The 18580-nt window shown below is 45.7% G+C and overlaps 2 protein-coding genes across 2 annotated transcripts in view; both read left to right on the forward strand.

The window, feature by feature from the left end:
• Positions 1 to 9538, forward strand: part of LOC148513878 (olfactory receptor 10A7-like) — a 29715-nt gene extending 20177 nt beyond the window's left edge. The window contains exon 4 of the mRNA XM_088481300.1: positions 9469 to 9538. Coding sequence (XP_088337426.1) covers positions 9469 to 9538 — 70 coding nt within the window. The remainder of the gene's footprint in view (positions 1 to 9468) is intronic.
• A 7979-nt stretch (positions 9539 to 17517) lies between these two features.
• The window catches only part of LOC148513879 (olfactory receptor 5P52-like), a 5988-nt gene continuing 4925 nt past the window's right edge, over positions 17518 to 18580 (forward strand). Inside the window, exon 1 of the mRNA XM_088481301.1 lies at positions 17518 to 17547. Within this exon, the coding sequence (XP_088337427.1) occupies positions 17518 to 17547 (30 nt within the window). The remainder of the gene's footprint in view (positions 17548 to 18580) is intronic.

Genomic DNA, 18580 nt, shown 5'->3' on the forward strand with positions numbered 1-18580 from the left:
GCCCCCACTACCTCCTCTATACCCTTGCACCCACTCTCCTATGTGCTTGAGACCTAACTACATCCACTAAACCCAGGCACACCACTCTCCTCTATCCCCATGTCTCCTCTATGGCCCACTCTCCTCTGTGACCCTTCCCCTATGACCTCCTCTTTACCCCTGCATGCCCCTCTTCTCTGCTCCCTATGGCACCCTCTCCTCTGTGCCCCTGTCCCCACTACCTCCTCTTCACCTCCTCACCCTCTTCTCCTATATGCCCATGCCCCCACTACCTCCTCTAAACCATGGCATCCCCCTCTTTTCTGTCCCAAGCCTCCTTTATGCCCCCTCTCCTCTTCATTCCTGCTTCCACTACCTCCACTATACTCCTGCACACCCTCTCCTCTGTGCCCCTGCCTTCTCTATGCCCTCTCCCATCTGTGTCCCTGTCCCCACTACCTCCCCTATACCTCTGCATCCTCCTTTCCTCTGTGCCCCTGCCTCCTCTGTGCCCCTGCCCCTCACCTCCTCCCCTGTGCACCCCATCTCCTCTTTGCTCCTGCATACTCTATTCCCACTCTCCTCTGTGCCCTTGACCCCACTGCCTCCTCTATACCTCTGCATGCATCTCTCCTCTTTGTGCCTGCCTCCTCTATGTACCTTCTCCTCTAGGCCCCTGTCCCTCCTACCCCCTTATACCCCTATGCCTCTTCTGTGATCCTTCTTTTGCCATCTTTCCTCTCTGCCCCTGCCTCTATGCCCCCTCTACTCTGTGCCCCTGCCCCTATTACTTCCTCTATACCCCTGCATCCTCCTCGCCTCTATGCACCTGCTCCTTTATGGCTCCATCTCCTCTGTGTCCCTGTTCTCAATACTTTCTCTGTATACCTGCACCCCCCTCTCCTTTGTGCCCCTGCCTTTATGGCCCCAATCCTCTGTGCCCCTGGCCTTTCTGCCTACTCCTCTGTGCCCCAGATCCTCTGTGCGCCTGCACCCACTATCTCCTCTATACCACTCCACCTCACTCTCCTCTGTGCCCTACCCACTCTATGCATCTGCACTCCTCTCCTCTGTTCCCCTGCCCCACTACCTTCTCTTTACCCCTGCACCCCTCTATCCTCTGTGGCCCCTGCCTCCTCTATACCCCTGCCCCCATTACCTCCACTATACCCTTGCACCCCCTTCTAGTCTGTCTTCCTGCCCCACTACTTCTCTATATGTATGCACCCCCTTGTCCTCTGTGCCCCTGCCTCTGTGCCCCTGCCCTTACTGCCTCTTCCTTTGTGCTCCTGCCCCACTACCTCTATACCCCTGCACCCCCCCTCATCATTGCCACTGCTACTTCTATGGCCCCCTCTCCTCTTAGCCTCAGCCCCTGCTACCTCCACTATACCCCTGCACTCCCCCTCCTCTGTGCCCCTGCATCCCCTATGTACCCTCTCCTCAATGCCCCTACCAACCCCTCTATACCCCCTTATCTGTGTCCCTGCCCCTACTGCCTCTATACCCCTGCACCCACTCTATGCCCTATCTCCTCTGTGCCCCTGCATCCTCTATGTACCCTCCCCTCTATGCTACTGCCCCTACTACCCTCTCTTCTGTGACCCTGCCTCCTTTATGCCCCCCTCTACTATGTGCTTGAGCCCTACCACCTCTAAACCCCACCACACCCCTTCCCTATCTTACTGTCTCCTATATGGCCCCCTCTCCTCTGTGCCCGTTCCCCCACTACCTCCTCTATACCCCTTCATGACCCTCTTCATGACCCTCTTCTCTGTTCCCCTGCCTTCACTATGGCCCCCTGTCCTCTGTGCCTCTGTCCCCTCTACATCCACTGTACCTCTGCATGCACATCTCCTCTGTGCCCTGCCTCCTCTATGTACCCTATGATCTGTGCCCCTAACCCCACTACTCCCTCTATATCCCTGCAACCTTCTCTCATCTGTGCCCCTGCCCCCACAACCTCCTTTATATCCCTGCACCCTCCATTCATCTGTGCCCCTGCATCCTCTATGGCCATTTCTACTCTGTAACCCTACCCCCACTTTACCCCTGCATCCCCCTATTATCTGTGCCCATGCCTCCTCTATGACTCTGCCCCACTACCTCCTCTATAACCCTGCACACCACTCTCCTATGTGCTCCTGCTTTCTCCTTGACCCCTCTCCTCTGTGCCCCTTTGCACTGCTGCCACTGCTCTGCACCACCTCTGCTACCGCTACCCTGCATCCCTACAGCCCGCCCATGCAGCCGTCTTTGACTCTGCAAATTTTAAACCACCTCCTGTGTGCTGGCCCCTTGTCAACCTACAGAAAACCTAGTGGGTGGCAGCCACAAAAAAGAGCTGACACAGGCTGCTTCCCGCCAGTTGAAAATGCCAAAGCCCTGGTGGGTTGGCGCCTGCCAGTCAAAGATGCCATAAGTCCTAGTGGGTGGCAGCCATGCAAAAAAAGCTGACACAGGCTGCCGCCCACTAGGTGAAGAGGACAACAGAAACCCTGGGGAGGTGGCAGCCATGCAAAAGAGCTAATTGGCTGCCACCCCTCAGGCAAAGACTCCGAAACCCTGTTGGATTGGGTTGGTGCCAGCCAGGCAAAGACACCAGCAGTCCTAGTGGGAGGCAGCCACAAAAAAGAGCTATCACAAGCTGCAGCCCACTAGGTGAAGACGTCAAAGCCCTTGTGGGTCGTCACCCACCAGGTGAAGATGCCGAAGCCCTGGTGGTTTGGTGTCCACCAGGTGAAGACACCAGAAGTCCTAGTGCGAGGCAGCCATAAAAAAGAGCAATCAAAGGCTGCCACCCACTATGTTAAGACATCAAAGCCCTGGCGGATCAGCGCACGCCAGGTGAAGACGCCGAAGCACTGGTGGGTTGGCGCCCCACAGGCGAAGACACCAGAAGTCCTAGTGGGAGGCAGCAAGAAAAAAGTGCTGTCACAGGCTGCCGCCCACTAGGCCAAGACACCGCAGCCCTGGCTGGTTAGTGCTCGCCAGGCAAAGTTGCAGAAGCCCTGGTGGGTTGGCACCCACCAGACAAAAAGGCCTAAGCCCTGGGGTGGTGGTGGCCACGCAATAGAGCTTAAAGGCCTCCGGCCCCCAGGGGAAGACCTGTAAAATAAAATATTTCAATATTAAAGTGTGTTGTGTTATTTTAATATTTTTTTTTTACAGGTGGACTACAGGTGGCAGTGGACCCTAATGCCCAGCATGCAGGGAGGCATGCTGGGACCTATAGTTCACCTGCAAAATAAAATATTCTTTAAAATACACCACATCACACAATCAACCCAGCTCCCACCGCCCAGGGGTGCTGGGGATAGCCCTGGGCTATCAGCCTGGGCCTGGGGTGCCCTGAGGATGGGGACCCCTTTATTGGGGGGTCCCCAGCTCCGCAGGGATCCCTGGCCTGGACTGACTAGTGGGCAGGGCTGATGCTAGAGCTGGGTGGCCCGGTGACAGCCCCGCATTTGAAATAGTCTGGTGCAGGTCCTGGAGAATACAAGGGGACCCTACTCATTTTATCCCCTTTACTTCCAGAACCAGGACCGGGTCAGAGCCCAATGCTGGTTGCACAACTTACGGAGGACTCCTTCATCATTTGTTCCCTGTATTTTGGCAACCAGGGCTGGTTCTTTCTAGCCCGGTGCTGGTTGTGCTTAAATACGGGGGTCCCCTATGTCAATTCTCCCCTGCATTTGAGCACAACCAGGACTGGCTGCTTGTGTTTAAAAAAAAAATGGCTTGGCCCCACCCCCTCAAAATCAACCAGCACCAGGCTTTGGAGCCCCAGTACTCGTTGTGCTAAATACAGGGGACAAACGACATAGGGGTCCCCTGTATTAAGCACAACCAGCACCAGGCTTTTCAGAACCTATCCTGGTTGCCAAAATACGTGGGACAAATGATGTAAGGGTCCCCCATATTTAGTGCAACCAGCACAGGGCTCTGAGCTGGTTCTGGAAATACAGGGGGTAAAAATGCATAGTGCTCCCCCTGTATTTCCCAGAACCAGCACCTGACTCTGTCTAGTGGGGGGTGATGCCAAAGCCAGTGCCCTTTCACCTGGCCCCCCAGACCGCAGCATCACCCCTGACCGCTAGTCAGCCCAGGCTGGGGATCCCTGGGGAGTTGGGGACCCCCCAATAAAGGGCACCACAGGCCCAGGCTGATAGCCCGGGGCTATCCCCGGCACCCCTGGGTGGTGGGTGCCGGGATGATTATGTAAAGTGTGGTACATTTAAAAATATAAATATTGGCTTTTGCAGTGGAACTACAGTTCCCAGCAAGCCTCCCCTGCATGCTGGTACTTGGAGAACCACAAGTATCAGCATGTGGGGCATTAAGGGCTTGCTGGTAATTTTAGTTCCACAGCAAAAGCAATATTAAAAAAACACATACACCGTAGAAAAGTATAATTTTCTTAAAACATACATGCACACACGCATGTACTCAAACATGCACACACTATCTCACATACTCACCTATGTATCCCTGAAGCCAATCTGTCCTCTTCTCCAGTAGATTATCCTATGGATTACCTGTAATAAAAAATGTCATACTCATCTCCTATGCGTAGATCTGTCCTCTTTGTTCCAAAGAAGGCAAATCCAGGGTCTTGAAAAATAAAAAAAAATGGAGATAGCGGACCCATGAACTTTAGTAGTGTTCTATAAGGACACTACTACCCGAATGACAGCTCTGCCCGGCATTTCAGTCCGGAAATCCCAGTGCAGAGTGCTCATTGGCTGAGAGAGACGAGCTTTCCACCTCTCAGCCAATGAGCGGTTCTCACCATTGAATTGAAAGGTGAGAACTGAGCGTGCCTTATTCAAAAATGGTGCCACAGTGCCATTTTAGAATATTCAAAGATGGCCGCCACTAGCCAATTATGGCTCGCGACGTCATCGCCCCGTCCCCTCGGCTGGCTAAAATACAGCCAGCAGCGTAAGCCCCGTCCAGTCAGTTGTCGGCCGGGGAGCTGGAGAGACCAGCTGAAGAATGAAGACACTGGGAAGCCCTGGATGTGCGGTGGCCGAGCAACAGAGCTTAAGGCCACAGCCCTCCAGGAGAAGATGCTGCAGAAGCCCTGGATGGGTGACGGCTAAGAAAAACAGCTAAAAGGTCATCGTCCTCCAGGTGAAGATGCCACAGAAGCCCTAGATGGGTGATGGCCGTGAAAAAGAGCTTAAAGGCCGTCACCGTCCAGGTGAAGGTCCCGGTTAATAAAAGATTTAAAAGACGGTGTCTGTGTGTTTTATTTGAATACTTATTTTGCAGGGGTACTATAAGTACTAGCAGGTCCTTAGTGACCCGCCTGCTGGTACTTGTGGGTCTCCAAGTGCCAGTATGCAAGGGATGCCTGCTGGGACCTGTGGTACTACTGGAAAAGACAATATTTATATTTTCTTATGCACCACACTATACATAATTAACCCGGCACCCACCGCCCTGGGGTGCCGGGGATAGCCCAGGGCTATCAGCCTGGGCCTGGGGTGCCCTGAGGAAGGGGACCCCTTTATTGGGGGGGTCCAACTCCTCAGGCCTGACTAGCAGTCAGGGGTGATTCTGCAGCTGGGGGGCATGGTGAAAGGGCTCCCCTGGCTGTGGCATCACTCCCCTGCTAGAAGGAGTCCAGTGCTGTCTCTGGGAGATACAGGGGGGGTTCTATGCATTTTTTCCCCCTGTATTTCCAGAACCAGGACTGGCTCAGAGCCCTGTGCTGGTTGCACTAAATACAGGGGACTCCTACATCATTTGTCCCCCATATTTTGGCAACCAGGACAGGTTCTGGAATGCCCAGTGCTGGTTGTGCTACATACGGGGGACCTCTATGTCATTTGTCCCCTGCATGTAGCACAACCAGCACTGGGGTGCCAAAGCCTGGTGCTGGTTGTCTTTTAGGGGGCGGAGCTATGCTTTTTTGTTTATACATTCAATTTTAACAGATGCGTAGATGGATCTCACTGCTGCATTTGTGCATCTGTGATTAATTGGTTTGATTTTATCAGGTGCATACACACTACCAATGAGCCCTGACACCTTAATGGACTTATAAGGCTTACACCTTAATGGACTTATTCCTTGCACAATACAGATATGGTATGCCATCAAACCCTGTGGTTAACTGCAGATTCAGTACTCTCACAGAATGAGATTGCTGTCACTCACAAAATGGTGGAGCTGCCAATTCACAGAATTGTGTGCTCATTGGAATACACACATGCAGTCTATGCAACTGAGGTCAAAGCAGAAAATAGAGCTGTGCAGATGGGATAAAAGTGGTGTGAATGGGGGGAGGAGATGCAGTAGGTGGATAGGTGAGACACAAAGGCATGTAGAGGAGGGAAGGTTAAGCATTACAGAGGGGGGGTAGCCAAAGTAATGCAGATGGGTGGAAAACAGTTGTGTGTATGTGGGGAAACAAAGTGGCATGGTTTGGGAGGACAGCAACATAGATGGGGAAGAGAGTGGCATGGACATGTGTAGACAGAGCAGTACAGATGGATAAAGACAGATTGGTGTGGATAAGGGAATACAGACTAGCAGAAATAGGAGAACACACAACAGTAGGGATTGGGGAAGACATATTAGTGTGGATGGGTAGGAAGACAGAGTATTGCAGGTGGGGGGTGGAGACAGAGTTGTGCAGTTTTGGGGGGACATAGTGGTGCAGTTGGAGGAAGAAAGAGTGCCTCAGAGGAAAGGAAGACAGTGTCATGGCTTAGGGGAAGGCTGTGGTGCAGAAGGAAACAGTGGCACTTGAGCAGATGGAAAAAGACAGACAGATTGGTGCGGATGAGCGAACACAGACTGCCATAGTTCGGAGACCACACAGCAGTAGGGATTGGGGAAGACAGATTGGTGTGGATGGGGAGGATGACAGGGTGGTGGGGGGAGACAGATTTGCATGGTTGGGGGGATCAGAGTAGTGCAGATGGAGGAAGAAAGAGTGCCACAGATGAGAGAAAGACAGCAACGTGGCTGTGGAGAAGGCACGGATGCAGGGCAGTGTGGCTGGGGAAAAACATTGGTGCGGATGAGGGACACAGACTATCACAGTTGGGAGACCACACAGCAGTAGGGATTGGGGAATATATAGCAGCATGGAGGCATATAAGGGAAGAAAGTGTACATGCATAGACAGAGTATGACATTTTTAAAAATAAGGGAGCTGAAGGTGTATTCTAAATTAGATAAATGTATGTAGTGAAAAGGATGTTGGAAGCCAGTGAGATTGTTTTGGTGATTAAATGGGAAGATTATGGGCACTGAGTGGGATGTGGGAGCCACATAACTGCTTTGACCTCAGTTGCATAGACTGCATGTGTGTATTCCAATGAGCACACAATTCTGTGAACTAGCAGCTCCACCATTTTGTGAGTGACAGAAAATCTCTTTCTGTGAAAGTAGTGAATCTGCAGTTAACCACAGGGTGTGATGGCATACCATATCTGTATTGCGCAAGGAACAAGTCCATTAAGGCATCAACCTTAATGATCATAATTTCATTGCTTTTTGTAGTTTGAGCTGCAGAAAATCAAGTTTTTGTGAATTGTTCAGATCATGACTAAGCAGCCTTAATGAGACATATGAAACCGTTAGGTTTTTTGTCTATGGAATTTCATGGTTTTTTTAACTATTCCCTTCTCATGCTCAGTATTTGCATACAAGCTCGATACATCCAAGGATACTAGTAATCAGTTACTAGGTGGAGTACCGAGTTGTCTGAATTTAACTAAAAGTTCACTAGTTTTCTTCACATAGTATGGAGTATTTTGAACAACAGACTGCAAAATATAATCGCAGTATTGAGAGATAGTTTGACTAAGTGAACCTGTGATGAAATTATGGGTCTACCTGTGGGAGAGGTTAGCAATTTGTAAACTTTAGGTAGTATGTAGAGGGGGAACCATGGATAACCCTGGTTTAAACACCTTATTGTTAGTTCGTCAATTCAGTTATTATTGAGACCAAGTTGAATAATGGAATACATTTCGTGTTTATATACACCTGTTGGGTTAAAGGACAATTTTTATAACATAAAGCATCGGCTAGCTGTCTCTACACTTCATGGTTGTAATCAAACCTGTTTAATATAACGATCCCCCGCCTTTATCGGCAGGGTAAATTATTATTTCCTGGTTGTCTTTCTAGGATTTGATAGCCTCAATCTCGACCTAATTTAAATTTTGATAATGTTCCAGAAGAAAGCACTCAGTGATAATGTTCTGACTGAGTTAGGGGACCAGTATTCTTCCAAAGAAGTTATAGATTTTATAAATGTAAGAATTAATTGGGATGCCTTTTTTCAAATCTTCTAAAGAGTACACAGGGGGAAAATCATCTAAATCTCTGGACCCTGATTAGTTAAATGGAGACTATTCTAAAATGTACCCTACATTTATCTATAAAATGCATCTATCAGTATTTAACCATATTATTGATAAGCAGTGGTTTTCCATTCTTTTATTTAGCCATCTTGGAGGTACTTTTCAAACTGAGACTTATCTTGACCAGGTTCTTGCCAACCTATTGCCTTACTTAATACAGACTATAAAATATTAATGAAGATCCTAGTGGATACACTCTAGATAATTCTTCCCACGATTATACAAAAAGACTAAACTGATTTTACATGGGGTAGACATTTAGTAGGGAACATTAGAAAATCCTTTTATTAACTCAATGGCTGTGGTCTCCTTGGGATCAGGGTGCAATAATTTTTTCATCTTGTGAAAAAAGCATTTGCTTACATTCATAGGGTCATCTTGTTGAATCACTTGCAAGCTTTAACTTTCTGAGAAGACTTCACTACATCAATTGTATTTTATGTATTGACCCCACCACTCATGTAGTTAGTACTGTTTTTTTTAGCCCCACTTCTATAAGAGAAGGAACTAGACAGGGATGCCCATTAGTAACACAACTATTGCTCTTGCTTTACAATTATTTATTTGGCTATGAGTTCTATATTATTAACTGGCATCTGGTTCTTTTTACTGGTGATATGTAATTGTTATGTTTAAAATGCCCTCCTCTATCCCAATGGTGCTAAATATAATTTCTACTTTTGCAACATTTGGGACATCTGCTGGATAAATCTAGGTCCTCCCACTGACCATGCCCACTCCTACACATTTACTAATTAATCTCACACCTTATTAGTTAAAGTATTTGGGTCTACAAATTATTTTGGATTTAGGTAGACTTTGTCTGGTGATTAAGGGACGATAATTACAGAGGGAGCACATCATTTGAAAGAGCTGACTAACCTCTTTCAAAATCAAGTGTCCTCATGTGTTCATTTCAGTATATAGAATAAAGAGAACAATGTGCCCTCCCCATATACGGTGTATGGCAAACACATTTCCATAGCACTGGGTAATATTGTCTGCTGATCACATAATTCTAAATATATCCATCTGTGTTGTTACATTGCTCATTTTAGTTTTTAAATTTTACCCATGTGCATTTTTCTTTTTATTCCAGGTTGTCACAGGTACTAATAACTAACTACAGAGGCTGGACACTACAGATTGCATTCCAGCCAATGGAATGAAGCCTTAATGGTTCCTCCCTATTTCAGTCTATGAATGACACTAATTTTAGCCAATGAGAACATTAATATTTTAAACCTGTATTTTAATGCAAAAGAAACTGCAATGATTATAAACTAAGTGCAATCATTATTTTTATGGTGAAAACAAATGCAAAATAAAAACTTTTTCAATCAAAAAGTCCTAAGACTTAAAATTTAAATGGAAATAAAGAGTTAACATTGATCATGAAAATCATAGGCCCTCATTCAGAGCCACTCGTTAGCGGCAGTACGCTCGTTCCGAGCAATGTTCGCACATCTGCGCATGCGTACGGTTTTTAGTACGCATGCGCAAACCAGTCAGTGCGGCCGAAAATCGTTTGTACGCTATATAGCGAGTGCCTGCTATTTTGAGTGACAGAATGAGGCGTATGTGGGTGGTAACAGGGGAAGGTGCTTGAAAACGGGGGAGTGGAATTCGAACGCAGGCATGCTTAAAGGTCAAAACGGGCGTTTTAAGGGTGTGCATAATTAATCCATCAGCGTCATTGACCACGTCACTTGGTTTTTTTAACTCAGAACTGCTCGCAAAATAGCGGTTGAAAAAACCAACCACAAGAATAGCGAGCAGTTCATACGCTGTTCGATGTACTCGATTAATCTAATAAATAGCGGACTTGACGTATGGTGCGAGCAGCCATTGGGCGTTTTTATCAAATAAACGAGCGTATGTTTTGCTCGCTCGTTCATACTTAGAGGTATGAACAGACTGCAATGTGCGAATGGATCATTTGAATAGCCACCCCTTGTTTTAGAACGAATGACCGCAAATAGCGAACGGCTCTGTATGAGGGCCATAGTTTTATATTTAGCTATATGTTATTGAACAGTATTTTATGTATTTATTTATTTACATTTTTCAATATCCTTCCCCACAATAAAATAATAGTTTGAGACAAAATTAAAGAAATGCAAGGTATTTAGAAACATTGACTGCATGTTTGTATTCCAGTTAATAAACACACCTGTTAATTAACAGCTCATTTTGATCCATCTATCCACATTCATTTTGGTTCTAACTTAAAAACGTGCTTTGGCAAAATCACCCTCAAGTGTTATAATTTGAACTAGACTTGGAACCCATACATTTAGGTGTGTTCATATTTCAGAAAAACCGAGCCACACATCTATACAAATATATATATTCCATAGACAAAAAAAACTTACGGTTTTCCATTTTCAATTAAGGCTTCTAAGACATGACCTGAAATTTCACAAAACCTACTGAATTTCTACCATTCAAATTTAAAAAAGCAATGAAGTTCTAATCATTATGGCTGATGCTTTAATGGACATGTTCCTTGTGCAATACAAAAATGGTATGCCATCATATCATGTAGTTAACTGCAGATTCAGCACTCTTACAGAGTGAGATTGCTGTCACTCACAAAATTGTGAAACTTCTGATTCACAGATTTGTGTGCTCATTGGAATACACACATGCAGTCTATGCAACTAAGGTCTAAGCAGTTATGTGGCACACACATCCAAATCCATGCCCACAATCTTCCCATTTGGTCATTACAACAATCCAACTGGGTTACAACATCCTTATCACTCCATACATCCATCTCATTCAGAATAAACTATCACCACCCTAACATCTAAATCTATCACACTCTGTCTATGCATATACACCATCATCGCCTCCATGCTGCAATATTTTCCCCAATCCATACAGCTGTGTGGTCTCCTACTGTAACTGTACTTCTACTTTATTCCCTCATCTGCCCCAATTTGTCTTTCCCCATCCATGTCACCCTGTTTTCCTGCATCCAGGCCACTCTGTTTCCTTCTATCTGCACCACCACCTTCCCCCCAGAAATGCCACTCTGTCTTCTCCTCATCTGTGCCACTCCATCCTCCATTAGCACCACTCTGTCCCCCCCAGCTGTGGCACTCTGTCTTCCCCCCCACCCGAACCAATCTATCTACCACAATAAATACTAATGTGTGTTCTCCCATTGTGCTAATCTATATTTCCTCATACATTCCAATATATCTTTACCTATCTGTGCTGCTCTGTCTTCCTATGTCAATGCCACTCTGTAGATAGTCCCCCTCTCTAGGGCACTCCAGGTCTAGGCTATTTGGAAATACTATTGTTTATCTTAGCTCTCTTGTCTAGCCTCACATCCTTTATCTGCTTACAGTCTACATTATTAGTCAAATTCTGCACACATTAGATCCCCACTTTTAATTCACTCAAAAACAAACTAGTTAATCTGTATATATATTTACCAACACTGTTCTTTCACTTGCATTTCTACAAATCTCTTGCTTTCATATTTCATTTATATTTCCACTTTTAATCCTTCTAGTTTACTTATCAACACCATGACAAGGTTTTCTTCAACTCCCTCCTTCAATCAGTTTCTACCTAATCCTCTCCCATTACTCCACATTCATCATGTTCTACCCCCCGTTTGTCCTACTACCCCTCCACTAATCCATCCTCCTACACTCCTCTCCCTGTCACTTCACCCCACCTCTATCCACATCTCCCTCCCTGCCCACATCCTACTGGTTCAATTTTTTGCTCAGGTGCCCGCACCATAACTAAACTCTATTCATATTGGCCCCCCAAATTAATCTCACCTCAACATTACAGCATCCCTGATAATCTTATTCACATATCCCCCACAAAATCTGTCTCTCTATCCTGTGCCCTCTGGAATGCCAGGTCAGTCTGTAATAAACTGGTCCCCACCCATGACCTTTTCATCTCCAACTCCCTACATCTCCTAGCCATTACTAAAACCTGGATTTCACCCTCTGACACCACTTTTCCTGCTGCTCTCTCCTCTGGGGGCCTCACCTTCTCCCATACTTACTGGCCTGGGGGTTGCAATGGTGGTGGTGTTGTTGTCCTTCTTTGCACCAGTTATTACTACTAGCTAAACTATCCATTACATTCCCCACATTTGAGTATTATGATATACACCTCTTCCAACCAGTAAAGCTCAGAGTAGCTGTCATTTACCATCCCCCTGGCTCTCCCTTCAAATTCCTTGACAACTTTGCTTCCTGGCTCCCTCACTTTCTCTCCTCAGATCTTCCCTCCATTATTCTAGGTGATTTTATTATTAATATTGACATTCCCACAGAATCCTCTGCCACTAAACTCCTTACCCTCACCTCTTCATTTGGTCTCACCCAATGGACCTCATCACCCTCCCATGTGAGTGGGCACTCACTTGACCTGGTCTTTACTCATTGTTGTGTTGTTTCTGATTACTCCAATTCCCCATTCCCCCTCTCTGACCATCATATTTTCTCTTTTATCACTTTCTCCTTCCCCTCTACCTCCTAATGCTACCATTACTAACATTGAGGCTATTGACACAGTTGCTTTTTCCTCCCTGCTGTACTTTATTATTTCACCTATCCTTTCTCTCTCCTGTCCTGAACAAGCCACTTCCCTGTACAATGCCTCCCTTACTTCTGCTCTTGACTCTTTTGATCCAGCAATAACTACTCACCCTCACAGATCCAAACCACAACCCTGGCATTCCAAATGCACCAGATACCTGCAAAATTGTTCAAGAGATGCCAAGCATAAGTGTAGGAAATCACACTCTAAGGCTGACTTCCTTCATTTCAAATGTATTTAAACATCCTACAGTGCAGCCCTGTCCCTCTCCAAACCATCATATTTCTAGAACCTCATCTCCTCCCAGTCCTCAATCCCCTGGTGTCTCTTTGCCACTTTCAAATCCCTCCTCTGCCCTTCCCCTCCTTACCTCCCCTCCTTGCTCTCTGCCCTTGACTATGCCACTTACATTACATCTAAAATTGACTCCATACATGAGGACATCATATCCTATCAGACCCACAGCACTCCTTCCCCTTCTTTCCCTGACCACCCCCCCTTCTGTCTCACCAACACTGACATCTTTCTCCCCTGTTTCTGGAGAGGAAGTCATTGCCCTCATCCAGTCCTCCCCTCCTTCCACCTCCCCCTTGATCCTATCCCTTCCCGTCTCCTCTGTTACCTGTCTCCTTCTGCCTGTTCCCATCTTGCCCACCTCCTCAATCTCTCCCTATTATCTGGCACTGTCCCTTCTGCATTCAAACATGCCCATGTCTCCCCCATTATTGAAAAGCCTACCCTTGATCATAACATACTCTCCAACTACCAACCCATTTCTCTCCTTCCTTTTGCATCCAAACTCCTTGAGTATATTGTTTTGAACCGTCTTACCACCTTTCTTTCCTCCCATGCTCTCCTTGAGTAATTTCAATCTGGCTTCCATTCTCTTCTCTCCACTGAAACTGCCCTCATGAAAGTCAGCAATGACCTCCTTGCTGCCAAATCCAAGGGCCACTACTCTCTGCTCATTCTCCTTGACCTCTCTGCTGCATTTGACATGGTAGACCGTCCTCTTCTCCTACAAATACTTCAATCTCTTGGTTTACATGGCACTGCCCTCTCTTGGCTGTCCTCCTAACTCTCTGATCATTCCTTCTCTGTCTCCTCTCATGACTCCCCTACCCCCTCACTTCCACTAACAGTAGGCATTCCCCAAGGTTCTGTTCTTGGACCTCTCCTTTTCTCCCTATATATGTAAGTTTTAGGTGAACTCATAAACTTTTTTGACCTCCAATATCATATTTATGCTGTTGATTTTAACATTTTACCTTTCCACCACTGACCTCTCCCCCTCACTCCTTACCTTTGTCTCCAACTGTCTCTCTGCTGTTTCTTCATGGAAGTCCCAGCACTTTCTCAAACTTAACATGTCTAAGACTGAGTTGATCATCTTCCCACCCTATTCCATTACCTCACTTCCCACAATTTCATTATCTATTGATGGCACAACTATCTCCTCTAGCCCCAAAGTGTGCTGTCATGGAGTTATCCTAGACTCCTCACTCTCCTTTAAACCACACATTCAGCACCTCTTGCAATCCTGCCTTTTACACCTAAAAAAATCTCCAGGAATAGACCCTTCCTCACCCAGGATGCCACTATAACACTCATACACTCACTGGTCATCTCGAGATTGGACTACTGTAACCTTTTCCTAGCTGGCATCACAGTCTCCCACCTCTCTCCAGTGAAATCGGTCCTCAATGCTACTGCTTGGCTCATCTTCCTCTCCAGACATTCTGCATCTGCTTCAGCACTCCTTCAAGCCCCACACTTGCTCCCCTTCCCCTTCAGATGCCAATTCAAGGTTCTTACACTCGCCTACAAAGCCCTCACCAAATCCTCTCCCACATACATTTCTGACCATTTTTACCTTCACACTCCTGTCCATCCACTTCGCTCAACAAATTAATGCCGCCTCTCTTGCAAACTGATTACTTCCTCCCATTTCAGCCTCCAAGATTTTGCCCATGCTGCTCCCTACCTTTGGAAGTCTCTCCCTCTCAGACTCTCCACCTCTCCACAAATCTTCAAACGGGCTCTCAAGACCCACTGCTTCATCAAGGCCTTCCAGCTCTCATCTTAACCCACTTCATGCTCTTACCTCCCTATATTCCCCTTCTGTGTCACACCTGTCTGTCTGGCCCTCCCCTTTAGAATGTAATCTCTCAGCAGCAGGACCTCTTCCTACATGTGCTTCTCTTTACATTTTCTTCTACTCCTTACTCCCCATAAGGGTACCAAACACTTGACTGCCAACTCCCTGCTGCCTTTTGTGAGTGCTTTAATTGCTATTGCAGCAATGAATATAAATCATGTCCTGGTCCTGCACTTTAATGTACTGTAAGTTACTTGTTTCTTGTTCACTTATTAGATTTTTGTACTATTTAAGGCACTGTGGAATACTTGTGGCACCATAAAAATAAAGGGTAATAATAATAATAAATAAAAAAAATAGCCAAGGATTATCTCTGGCACCCCTGGGTGGATGGAGCTAGGTTGATTGTGTAAGGTCCCCCCCACAGCACAACCAGCCCCGGGCTTTACACTGCTGGTCCTGGTTGTAAAAATTTTGTGGACCAACAACATAGGGGTCCATTGTATTTAGCACAACCAGCAGTGGGTTATTCAGAATCAGTGCTGGTTGCCAAAATACAGGGGACAAATGACATAGGGGTCCCCTGTATTCAGCACAACCAGCACTTGGCCCTGAGCCGGTCTTTGTTCTGGAAATACAAGGGAAAAATTGGATAGAGTTCCCCTGTATTTACCAGAATAGCCACTGGCCAGGGGTTTTGGGAATAGACCCAGGCTATTTGCCTAGGCCTGGGTTTCCCTGGAGAGTGGGACCCTTTTTATTGTGTGGGTCCCCAGATTCCTGGCCTGGGCTGACTAGTGGTCAGGTTTAATTCTTTGACTGGGGGACCCAGTGAAAGGTCTCCCCTGGCTGTGGCATTATCTCTCTACTAGAAAGGGTCCAGTGCTGGTTCTAGTAAATACAGAGGAACACTACTTTTTTTCCCCTGTATTTCCAGAACCAGGACTGCCGTAGAGCCCAGTGCTGAATGCGCTAAATACAGGGGACCCCTACATTGTTTGTCGCCTGTATTTTGGCAACCAGGACAGGTTAAGAATAGCCCAGTGCTGGTTGTGTGAAATACAGGGGATGCTTATGTTGTTTGGCCCCTGGTTTTTTCACAACCAGAACTGGAAATGTAAAGCACGGGGCTGGTTGTGCTTTATGGGGTGTCAACTTACACAAACACCATGGCAACCACTGCCTAGACATGCCAGGGGTAGCCCTGGGCTATCAGCCCAGGTCTGGAGTGCCCTGGAGAGGGGGACCTACTTATTGGGCCTTTTGTTACACAGGCCTGCCACCAACACAACACCTATACCTGCACTGATGCCAGGTCCTACAGCCCACACTGTTGCTAGGTCCCACAGGCCACTGCCCGCACTGCCACTGCTAACACCTACTAACTCCGCTGGGTCCCAGCTGCCACTAGCACTAGCTGGGTCCCACCTCCACTAATGCCCACAAAGGACAGCCATCTTGGTGCACCCAGGTGAAGCCACAGTACACCCCCCCTGCTGGCGACACCTTCTGAGGCTGCACAACAAGTTGAAGTTCCCTATCTATATAATGGGGCTTTTGTGAGGTAATAGTTTGAATACTGTAACTTTCTCAGTTACCTAAACCCAAAAACCACCTATCTTGGAACAAGAGCTACTAAATAAAACAAACTCCAAGTCTGAATTTGCCCTCTGTACCTGAGTTATGCCTTCCCAAAAATCCCCCATAGACTATAGCACAAAGTGGTTCTAATTGAGAGTGGCAGAAAAAGCTGACAGTTGGAACTTTAGATTACTCCCAAAATGTTTGCCCTGAAATTTGGCTTCCAGCACCACATGACAGTTCTACCCATTCATGCCAAATTTCAGCTTGGTACCTCCAATATCTTTTGAGGTGTAGCCCCTTAAACACCATGCCACAATCTCAGGAATTCTCTATTGGAGAATTCAGTTCTTTTGGATTCAACCTTAATATAAGGTCACATCTCCATGCCCTTATTATATATATATATATATATATATATATATATATATACATATATATATACAGTATAAATACATAAAAACTTTATTGTCACAGCTAATTATGTCCACAAAATAAATTTGTTACAATATTCTCATATGAAATAAAATAACAATACCTCAAGAGTATTCATAAAAGCTTTCTCCTTTTTGTTCTATTTATTGACCTCCCCTATGTATCCTCCTTAGGGGCAAAAATTACCTCCCGGACAATTTCAATATGCATATAAAATGAATCAATATTAGTGTATAATGGGATGCAAGCACCAAATATTTTGTTCTCACTCACTTTTGCAATTGATGCTATTTGATCTTGGCAGTGTCTTTCTATCTGCTTTATAGGGAATACTCTGCAAATCTTCAGTCACCATTTTACTAATTCACAACTCTACCGGAATATCAACAGAATCTATTCTCCTTTTCTTGTTTAAGATAATTCTTTGACAACCTCAATTCCTGTAATAAGAGCATGGATTTTAATCAGAGCCTAGTTGATCATGTAAGTGCTATGTTTTCTATCTGGTCTAGTCTTTGAACATATGTATAAATTGCTGAAGGTTACTAATTTCTACCTACACCTGTAAAGTTACATCAGCCATAACTTTGTGTGTGTATCTTTTCAATGGTAATAAATATATCTCACACTTATTGTTGTCATACACATTTAATTAAATATAATGGCTTCACTGCAGGTTTATGCTCAATGTTCATTCAAATTTTGTTGTGAGTGGTACTAGACTACTATCTTCAAGTCCATCCAAATATTTTCTTTTGAACTTAGGTCAGGGCTCTGACTTGGCCACTCAAGGACATTCACCTACCCATTCTAAAGCAACTGCATTGTTTCCCAGATTCCATTTTCAATCTTGACCAGAATTTTCATATTTTGGCCTCTATTCACCACCACAATGGCTTTGAAATGAAACAAACAAGATGTGCTTTAACTGCAGACTTTCAGATTTAATTTGAGGGTAATTACATCCAAATCAGGTGAACGGTGTAGGAATTACAATGGTTTCTATATGTGCCTCCCACTTTTTAAGGGCCAAAAGTAATGGGACAAACTAAATAATCCTAAATCTAACTTTCACTTTTTAATACTTTGTTGCAAATCCTTTGCAGGCAATTACAGCCTGAAGTCTGGAACATATAGACATCTCCAGACGCTGGGTTTCATCCCTGGTGATGCTGTGCCAGGCCTCTACTGCAAATGTCTTCAGTTCCTGCTTGTTCTTGGGGCATTTTCCCTTCAGTTTTGTCTTCATCAAGTGAAATGCATGCTCAATCAGATTCAGGTCAGGGGATTGACTTGGCCATTGCCTAACATTCCACGTTTTAGCCTTAAAAAACTCTTTGGTTGCTTTTGCAGTATGCTTCGGGTCATTGTCCATCTGCACTGTGATGTGCCGCCCAATGAGTTCTGATGCATTTGACTGAATATGAGCATATAATATTGCCCAAAACACTTCAGAATTCATTCTGCTGCTTTTGTCAGCAGTCACATCATCAATAAATACAAGGGAACCAGCTCC

Source organism: Taudactylus pleione, unplaced genomic scaffold, assembly GCF_031769625.1.
Source record: "Taudactylus pleione unplaced genomic scaffold, aTauple2 ptg000268l, whole genome shotgun sequence".
Classification (NCBI taxonomy): Eukaryota; Metazoa; Chordata; class Amphibia; order Anura; family Myobatrachidae; genus Taudactylus; species Taudactylus pleione.